General features: G+C 64.4%; 3 protein-coding genes across 3 annotated transcripts; 1 reads left to right on the top strand and 2 right to left on the bottom strand.

Annotated features, from left to right (window-relative positions):
• Positions 1-267: 267 nt before the first annotated feature.
• MNEG_2586 (Potassium transporter 1) lies at positions 268-3,702 on the bottom strand (the record flags this gene model as incomplete). The annotated part of the gene is made up of 10 exons (XM_014048934.1): positions 268-411; positions 581-616; positions 914-966; positions 1,190-1,286; positions 1,477-1,697; positions 2,021-2,311; positions 2,615-2,673; positions 3,040-3,136; positions 3,478-3,529; positions 3,643-3,702. 10 exons carry the CDS (start codon positions 3,700-3,702, stop codon positions 268-270), a joined length of 1,110 nt encoding a protein of 369 aa, XP_013904388.1.
• Positions 3,703-5,190: 1,488 nt separating this feature from the next.
• On the bottom strand, positions 5,191-7,279 carry MNEG_2585 (hypothetical protein; the record flags this gene model as incomplete). Its single annotated transcript, XM_014048933.1, has 5 exons — positions 5,191-5,584; positions 5,822-5,985; positions 6,195-6,311; positions 6,736-7,020; positions 7,268-7,279. The coding sequence occupies 5 exons, from the start codon at positions 7,277-7,279 to the stop codon at positions 5,191-5,193; spliced, it is 972 nt and encodes a 323-aa protein (XP_013904387.1).
• A 1,425-nt stretch (positions 7,280-8,704) lies between these two features.
• Positions 8,705-9,218, top strand: MNEG_2584 (hypothetical protein; the record flags this gene model as incomplete). Its single annotated transcript, XM_014048932.1, has 2 exons — positions 8,705-8,845; positions 9,075-9,218. 2 exons carry the CDS (start codon positions 8,705-8,707, stop codon positions 9,216-9,218), a joined length of 285 nt encoding a protein of 94 aa, XP_013904386.1.
• Between the last annotated feature and the right edge of the window lie 503 nt (positions 9,219-9,721).

The raw sequence follows: 9,721 nt of genomic DNA, 5'->3' as shown, positions 1-9,721 counted from the left end.
CCCGCCGCACAAACACGGACTGTCGCCCCAATCGCACCCCACCTGCCGCATGATGCTCATGACACCGCTGATGAGCGCCTGGCTTGCGACCACTGCGGTGGGGCAAGCCGCCAGTCAATTCACCAGCACGGGGAGGGTTCGGAGGGGGGTGGGGCAGGGAGGGAGGCGTCTGACCACAGACACAGCGAGCTGGCGCGATGCAAAGCTTGCGTAGGTGCAGGCGGGCTGTGATCTTGCTCCAATTGCCAATGTTTGCAGGGCGCAATATCAAGCGGCACGCGGCGCACCGCTAGTGAGGGTGGCGACAACCAACATGGGCCAAAAAGCGCCGTGTGGCACGCTGTTCCAGAAGGGATCCTCGTAGGCGTCTGGATGGCCGATTATGTAGGCAGCTTGACCCATGTACGTCACCTGCAGCAGGAACGGCGATGGCAGGGCGCTGTGGACTCCAGCAACCAATGATTGTTGAGAGCTACGTGCTTTGATACGCAGATTCTGAAGCATATGGCGGGCGGTTCTGCGCCTGTGGCAGGCTTAAAAGGCAGCGTTTTCCCGTTTGTCGCAGTCCGGGGGCGCCCACCACCAGGCAGGGGTAGACAAAGCCACTGAAGGACAGCTGGAGGTGGTGACATCAGCATGACGTCACACAGGGAGAATGGCAGGGTGGCAGGAGGGACGTTGAAGAAGTAGCCAGGCAATGTGCGGCATCAAAGAGAACGCACCCATCCAGACATACTTGCGGAAAGGCCATCACGATCAACGATGAAAGACTCGCGATTGAGCAGACGTCACTCAACCAGACTTCTTGAAGCGAGATGGCGGTGCTTGTGCAACGCCCGGACCAAGGCCCCAGCCAGAAATGCGACGCGCCCGCGCTCCGTCCCTCGCCCCCTCAAGGGTGCCTGTGACCCACCATCACGGCTGCAGCGTTGAAGTGGCCGAGGTCCGCATACATCGCCTCGGCCCCTGGAAGCAAGCGCCGCGATACGCAAGTGGCACCGCAGTTAGCGGGCAGCTGGGGAAGGCTAAATATAATTACAGTGACGATTCTGGGTGCGGGAGGCCTCCCGCACGAATGTGGGAGGTCAGGGCAAGAGACCAGCGGCAGCAGGGCAGGGTCGCTTGATGATCGCGCGGCACAAGGAGCAGGGCTGGCAAGCATCCGGGAGGTTGCCCGGGTGCCGCCCACCAGTGATGCAGAGCATGACGCCCGCCAGCAGGCGCCACCCAGCGTCAAAGCCGCCGGGGCCCGTAAATGCTGTGAAGATGTAGGCTGGGTTGATCGCCTGCTCGTTCGACAGCAGCACCAGGCATGAGCGCGGTCCACGGATGTGATGGGTTGCGGAGGTTGGAGAGACCCAGCATGCGCAAGCCATTTTGCTCCAATCACCGCGCCCTGGCAGCGCCGGAGCGTGCCGCGCAGCCTAGCCGAGCTCGCTCGCGTTGGTGACCGGAGGACGCCAAGGTGGCTCGCACCTCCCAGATCCCCCAGCCGTTAGTGGAGAGGTTATAGAATCCGAGGGACGCGTTGAACAGCAGCCAGACCGTGACGACGGGCGCAAACACCACCGAGATCTTCCCTGTGCCGGCGCGCTGGACCGCGAAGAGGAGCACCAGGACGGCTATGGAGATGCCGACCACGGTGGACTGCGTGATCTGGTCGGTCGCCACTTTGAGGCCGCTGATGGCGGAGAGCACTGCCGCAGGGTCGCAGGCAGTGAGGAAAGGGCGCGAGGGGATCAGGGGTGTGCGACAGTGGGGACGGGGTGGGCACGGGGTGGGCAAGTGCTGCGCGTTCGTGGTTGATCAAGGGTGGCGACAATCGGAGCGTGCCGCGAAGCCGGGACATGTGAGTGTGTGATGCTGGCCTGGTGCCATACACACACCAAGCGTGTGTTGGAGCAGATACAAGTGCGGCCCCCGACCCCATCTTGTGTGCGCAGGTCCCCGGAAGGCGCCATCAGGCCCACGCGCGTGCATGAATAGTCCCGGAAGGTTGATGACACGCTCCATGACTCACCCGAGATGGACGGCGTCAGCACGCCGTCACCGATGACCATGGCCGTCGCCAGCATGACGACCACGAGCAGCGCCACCTGCCCAGCCTGGCTGCGGCGGTACCACGCGCGCACGCGGCCCCCCAGGCCGGTCTGGAGGCTCCACCAATGGCCGCGCGTCGCGCCGCGCGGCAGGCGCGACGCGAGGGCGCCGGCGCCGCCGGTGAGGAAGTGCATGTCGACGGGCTGGGAGGGGCCGTAGGGACCAAAGCCGGCGGCCCGGCAGATGAGGGAGTAGAGGGCGAACGTGCCGCCTGCGCCAGGGTTGGTTGTTAGGAAGTGTGAAGGGGAGCCGTGCTGGTTACAGGCCCTCGCGCGTAGAACTGGGGCATCACGCTGCCCAGGTGTTGGCAGCAACGGCGGGCGCTGTTGTTAGGAGGCGTTAGTGCCCGAGCTTGAAGCCAGGCCGCAGAGAAGGCTGATGGGGTGGCCCAAAGAGGTGCGTCATCAGTACATGATGGTGCACTGCTCCCTGGAGGCGGGTGTGTAACTCGACAGCCACGCCCGCAGTGCGAAGACAAGCCACGCAATAAATCAATCCATATCCCGTTCCTCACCCTCTCCGTTGTCATCAAACCGCAGGATTATGCCCACATACTTCACCAGTACAATCAGCCTGTGGGGATTCCAGGGTCGGGAGTGGGATGATGGGAGTGGCCGCTTGACAGATGATAAGTGAGTGGAAGGTGTGTGCATGAGGAGCGCAAGAACACCTGGTGTGTGAAGTTCCCGCCGCCTCCGGCCGGGCCGCTGCGCGGGCTGCCGGCTGGCAGCCCCGCTTTATGGGGGTGCGCGCCCCCGGCTGCCACGTGCGGCGCATGATGCCGCCATTCCGACCTAGTGTTGCCGTATTCCCCTCCATGAGTATGCAGCTGTGGTTCGCATGCACCCGTGTGCACGCGCACGTCAGCGCCTGCGCGCGCAGTCGCTGCGCGCGCGCGCGCGCGCGCACGCCCTGTCAACACAGGCCCAAAGGACTCACGTGAGTGTCCAAAAGAAGAGGCTTGCGGCGCTCAGAGTTTCCTCGCGACTGGGAGGAGCGGTGAAGACGGATTGGTAGGCGTACAGGGGGCTGGTGCCTGGGGTTGCGGGGAAGAAACGATGAGGGGGTGCTCAGCGCAGCGGCCATGGCAGCGGCGACGGCGGCGGCGATTACATGGGGAGACGGCAGCACAGGCTGCAGCACCGCGTTGGGCGAATGGGAGGAGGGCTTTGGGTGCTGCATGGGGGCGTGAGGGGTTCTCAGGTGCATGCCACGGGCGCTGCCGGCGGGTGTGCAGGGGCTGACGGGCGTGCGCGGGTCGGCGCGGGTCGCTCAAACCGGGCCGTGGGCGCTGGTAAGAACGGCAAGCTCACAGGCAGGGGCTCAAGCAACCACCGCCAGCCCTGTTCCTGGCTGTAGCTGATAGAGTCAGCTCACCTATATCCCCGTAGATGACACCAAGGGCGCCGAATGACAGCGCTAGCAGGCCCTGCAGGGGAGCCAAAGTCGCGCGCAGCACTGGGATTGGGGCGGGGGCAGCTCAGCGGAGGTGACCAACACCGCAAATTTCGATCATCGTTGGATTGCAGTGCAGCCCCTCACCCGCCGGGCGGGCCCCGCATAGGCGGAGCCCTTCGAATCTGAAGGCTTCACGGCAGCCATCGCGTGTCACTGGTATGTGTATGAAAACATATTCATGACTTGATTCATGCGTCGCGAAGCGGAGGTGGTGGGCGTATTTGTGGCACACTTTCATCACACCGGCTTGACTAACGTGTCACCAGCACATGTTCAACCTAGGTGCGACTCCAGCAGCTCCTGTTCTGCGAATGCCAGCGAGCCGTTACGTGCATCTGCACAACTAGATCAAGTGCGGCCTGTTGCTCTATTGTTGGGTCGCCTGGTCCTGAAGGCACCCCCGAATGTGTGAGTCTGGCGACCCTGTGCGCACCGTGCGCACAACTGACCAGTGCGGTGCCAGGTGACCGCGGTCTGCCGGGTCGGTCTCTTGCCTACAGCCTATCGAACTACGCGCTTTCACAGGCAGAAGTACTAAGATGAGTTTTTATACTTACTTGCCGCAGGGTAGACCCAGCAGGGCAAGCTAGATTGTCAGTGGCGGCGTGCGTGGGAGTGACGGGTGCCGGCAGGGATGATGAAGTCGCGGTGACGTCAGCCAACACCACTGTCGCTCTCCAGCCCTCAGACGTCCACGTGTCGCGCCTGCGTGTGCTCATAGAGCGCAGCTCACCCATAAGTTGCTGCATCGTCACTCAAGCACCAGGGCGGTGGGCTTCCCTGGGTATGCCCACCTTGCAAGCCACACCCAGCCGGGCTCAGTGACATATCAGTGATGCGGAGGTCTGGGGCCCAAAATCGCGCAAAATGTAAAAGAAGCGGCACGTGCAGCCCACACGAGGTCAATCACCAATTGCAAGGAGTTCATTGTCGTTCCAGGCAAATGCAGCAGAAGGCGGACGCTGATGTTGAGTGCAACGCAACCACGCTTGCCTCTTAGGCGCAGTTCCGTGCATGTACAGCAGTGCAAGGGGTGTGGGCCACTTGCCATGCAACTTTCTGGCTGGTCAGCATTTGCAGCAGTGTCAATTGATGCGCATAGCATCTGGTCACCCAGAGGTGTTGCACCCCTAGGACGGGGCTGCAGTTGCTGTCCAAGCAAAGTGACAGGATTCACAACACCTGATGGGGTCTGTGTGAATTCTAATTCATGGTTTTCAATTCAACACAGTAGGAGGCAGAGCATGCTGCGCCGCAGGCTGCTGGCAGAGAAGCGTGGTCATGTGTACTGGGCACCCAGGCCGATTGTGCCTGCACTGCACATGCAGTATTCGGGCTTCGGCTGACGATGCCCTGCGGCAAGCTGTGCAGAGTTAAGGAGGCTTGCATCAATGAACGCTTGTGTGCGCACCCACGGCACCAATGAGTAAGAGGTTCCTGAAGCCAAACTCGCTCCATCCCACAGAGACGCAACATAGCGCTCCTCATTGGGCGCGCGTCAGTTAATAATGACGTCACGTCACCCTCGTAAACATCGCGGGAAGCCACCTGTTTGGGGGTGATGCCTTGCGGATCACGAGTTTGCGTGTGCTGATACTCTTTGTGCTGGTCACGAGCGTGTGTAGGCGCCCCTCAGCCTGCCCATTGCGACCGCACCGTCACCAGCAGGTCTGGCGCCGCCTCGCGCACGCACGGCAGCAGCCGCCCAAACGCGGCCAGCTCCCCCTCGCCCCACTCCTCCAGCGCCACCCGTTCGAGGCCGCCCGCCAGCCGCCGCGAAAGCTCCAAAACGAGCGCCGCGCTGGCGGCGGGGTCGCGGGCGTCGAGCCCGCCTGCCAGGCCGACCAACGACACGTCTGACAGGCACGGCAGCTGCGCGAGCGCAGCCGCCACGTCAGCGGCAGCGGGGGCGGCGGCGGCGGCGACACCCGAGCTGGGCGCTCGCAGGGCCCCCATCATCAGGGTGAGGCTGCGCAGGCGGCGGGCGCCGATGATGGTGGCGAGCGACGCACTCACGCCGTAGCCCCTGCGCGGCAGCGGGCACGCGCATGTGTGAGCTAAAAAGGGCCTTGAAGGTTGGCAAGCGGGTGTGGCGCAAGACTCCCGTCACGCCGCTCCGTGCCTTTGCAACACCTCCTCTGTACACATGCTCGCTCCTTCAGAACAACTTTTGCCCCCCACCACAAAGCCGGTGACTGCAACCCCGGGTGCAGCGCCACCAATTTGATTCCAGGGCAGTGTTTCCACCCTCAACCTGACCCACCCTGGCCCCAAAGTGTCCTTAAACGGCCCAAAGCTGACGAGCGCCGGGAACAGCTCGTCCAGCCGCGCCGCCCCCAGGGCCGGCGCGTTGCAGCGCAGCCGCGCCAGGCGCTGCAGCGGTCGCGGCGCCTGGCGGCCGGCGGGGGCCAGCTGGATCGCGTCGACCTGCGGAGGCAGAAAAGCAGCGGATTGATCGCAATCAAGCATGACGACGATGTGCAATAAGTACGAGTGCTAACCTCGGACGTTTGCATGCGTGGCAGCGCGTTGACACCAAAGCAACCTGGCTGCTACGGCGGCTCCGTCCGCTTTGCGCGCACAGCTGTTGGGCGAGGGCGCGCACGAGGCCCCGCGCGCGACCGCCCCGCGCGCACCGACAGCGACTCCAGCGCCGGGCAGCGCGCGAGGGCGAGCAGGTCCTCGGCCGCCAGCGCGGTGTCGTGCAGTCCGAGGTTCACCAACCAAGGCAGCCGCGACACCAGCGGGAGCTGCTGCGTGTCAGCCACACGGCGCAGGCCCCTCAGCAGGCGGAGGCTGGTGAGGCGTGTCAGGGCGGCGGTGGTGGGCAGGAGGTCTGGCAGGGGCCGGCTTGACCAGGGTGGGCCGGCGGTGTAGGAGCCCACCCAGACGGACTTGAGAGGGTGGAGAGGCAGAGGTAGAGGTGGCGCGGGAGGGACAAGGGAGTGCGCCGTTGAGCCGGGACAATCAGGTGGTGTCCACGAGCGTGTTGTTTGGGTGCCGAAGGCGCCACCGGGCCCCGCCACTAGCACCCGAGTGCTGGGCGAACGAAAAGAGCAGTGCTGCATGCGGCACAGCGGCAGGGTCCTGGGCTGGGCCAGCGCAGGGCGTGCTGCCAGGCCCAGCCCGCCCTGCGCTGTTGGCCCCTTCCCTGGCCTCCATCGTCGGCCCCCTCACCAGCCGCCGCAGGCCGGAGAGCGCCGCCAGCGGCGCCGCGTGCGTGAGGCTGCGCCCCGCGATGCAGGCCACCGTCAGCGCCGTGAGCCGCCGCATCGCCGCCAGCTCGTCCAGGCACCCGCCCTGCCAGTGCTGCCGCGGCGCCGCGCCCAGCCGCAGCGCCCCCAGCCGCGCGCCGGCCGCGGCCCGCAGCGCGCGCAGCGCGGCGGGCCCCAGGGGCGCGTCGCAGGCAAGGGCCTCCAGGGAGGGCAGGTGGCGCAGGGCCGACAGGCGGCGCGCCTGCCGCTTGACGCGGCGGCAGGATGGGCCCAGCGTCAGCCCCAGCTCTCGGAGGGCGGGAGCCGCGGCCGCAAGGCGGCGCGCAGATGCGTCTGCGTGGCATCATGATGGAGGGCGGGGGCCATGATTGTGGGGGTGGGTGGGCATGTGCCGACGATTCCCTGGTTGACAAACAGCCGGCCTGGTGGGCGGGCCCGCCCTCACCCCACACGCAGCCCCCCATCAGCCTGCTGGATGCCACCACTCCACTCACCCGTGAGTGCATCAAATTGAAAGACGACGTGCTGCAGCTGCCACCAAGTGGCCGGCCGCATGCCCAGCCCCGGCCGCCCTCCTTTCAAGCCTCCGCCGCCGCTGCCGTCGTCATGCGTAGCAACGCCGACGCTGCACTCTACGTCATACAGGCTTGCGCTACTGGCCGCGCTGTGCACGCTACCCGCTGCGCCACGCCGACGCGAAAAAACACCGCCGCTGCTTCCGACCCTGCCGTCGCTGCTGCTGCTGTTGCTGGGGCTCGGGGCGCCGCTGGTGTATCCAGAGTCCCGCCAGAAGCCATCACTGCTCAGGCTGCAGTTGCTAGCGATCCGGCCGATGCTGTCACTGCTGCTCCCGTAGCTGCTACTGGTGCTGCTCCTGCTAGCGCAGCTGGGGTCGCCGCTTCGAGCCGGCTTCCGCTTGTTGCAAGCGCCCCTGGCTGGCGTGCTTTCGCTGCCGCAGCTGCTGCTGGCCATGCTGCTGTTGACAAGGAACTCTGACAGTTGGTCTGCAAGGATGAGCTTCGTCGCGTTTGGAAACAAGCGACGCAGTTGATCCAGGGTTGTCGCAGGCTCCTCCCGTGTTGCCCCAGCCCCGCCGCAGTCGCTGCTGCCGGCGACGCAGCATGAGCAGCAGCGCAGCTGCTGCAGCGAGGGGTGCCGCAGCAGCGCAAGCGTGCGGCTCGTCGCGTTGACCGCCGCGCGTCCAGCCCGGCATGCGGTGCGCAGGTTGTGCTTGTCATCAACATGAGCGCGGCTGGCTATGAGCTCCAGAACCGGCGGCGGGAGCGCCCCGAAATGACCATGTGGAGCATGGGCGTCCCCACCAGCAGCGTCCATATCAGCGTCACCCGGCGCCGGCACGAAACTCGTTGAAGTTGATAATGCCGTCGGTGCCGCACCGGCTGCTGCCTCAGGGGGCTTGATTACTTGCGCCTCTGCTGCAATCTTGCAGAGTGCGCTGTCACCACCGGCCTGCGTCGGAGCGTCAGCGACGCACACGCCGCTGAGGCGACCGCGCGGTCCCACAACTGCTGATATAAACTTAAGTTTTGGCAGTATTGCGCGAGGCCAGCTCGCCACAGTGAGGGCGAGGACAGTGGCAGCCACGCCTCACACAAAGCAAAGACTATCCTAAGCTCTTCAAGCCCTCGATGATAGAGTCACGCAATAACCATCAATATACATGCATGTGCTTGAGCATTCACCCGTTCAGCGTCGAGGGCGACGATGTCACCCGGTGTGACTCAAGTGAGCCTCGTCAGACGACACGCACTCTCAAAGCTGTTGTAGCCATGTCAACCTAGGTTGGACGTACCATACGTGTCCCTTTGTGTGATCGAATTGTGCCAAGGCCAGAGATCAGTGCGATCGTGATCGGATCGGCATGGTTGCATAATATATTATATAGTAAGTTGAGCTACACACGCGCTTATATGGAGTCTGGAGCAAAACGGGCCGCGGACGACGATGCTGCGGACGGGGAGCAGGAGGAGGGCCCCCCGCGGCCCCCAGAGGGAGCAGATGAGGACGAGCCGGACGTAGGACCCGTGCTGCCAAAGGCGAAGAAACGCAAGGTGCGCAAGTGCTACCAGCGTGTGTGCCGCCGCCTCTGCTGCATCAGCTGCATCACCGAGGCAGTGCTGCATTGATGACGTTTTCAGGGTCCACTGCAAGCGATGCATGCAGCCACAGGGCGGCAGCCTGCGTGTATGGCAGTTCCATGCCCTTGCCAAGTCATGAGGGCACCTGTCAGTGCCCCAACCTCACCCTGCGCGATGCCCAACGCTGAAAACGGGATTCCAGGTGCTGCAGTTTCAGCAGCAGTACCTGGAGGCGCTGCCCAGCGCACAAATGTACGAGAAGAGCTACATGCACCGCGACACGATCACGCAGGCGGTGGTGCGCAGCGGCCGCAGTTGCAGCAGTGGTCCGCGGGATGCGTCATAACACTGCAGCGGTCCTTGGATGGCGGGGGGTCGGGGGATTTTTGAAAGCTGGGGCCGTAGTTTGGGAGGCCGAGTGGGGCAAAGTATACCAAGTCCACAGTAGGCAAGCCTAGAGAACCAGTAGGATTGACTCAGCATCACACCGACGTGACAGCAGCCATAGCAGCAGCAGCAGCCGCTGCAGCAGCAGCAGCAGCAGCAGCAGCAGCAGCAGCAGCAGCAGCAGCAGCAGCAGCAGCAGCAGCAGTGAACCAGCCCGAACCAGCACCAGCACCACCAGCAGCACCCGCTGGAGCATAGCAGGGAAGCCGTAGGGAAACAAACCAACCGGCCGGCAACCCTCAACCCCCGGGGCCTGCCAGGTCACCAGCAGCGACTTCATCGTCACCGGCAGCGTGGACGGCCACCTGAAATTCTGGAAGAAGCAGGAGGGCGGCATCGAGTTCGTCAAGCACTACCGCGCCCACCTGGGGAGCGTGGACGGTGCGGGGGAGGGGGCGGGGC

This window comes from Monoraphidium neglectum (genome assembly GCF_000611645.1).
Source record: "Monoraphidium neglectum strain SAG 48.87 unplaced genomic scaffold scaffold00297, whole genome shotgun sequence".
NCBI lineage: Eukaryota > Viridiplantae > Chlorophyta > Chlorophyceae > Sphaeropleales > Selenastraceae > Monoraphidium > Monoraphidium neglectum.
This window is presented reverse-complemented; position numbering and strand designations above follow the sequence as displayed.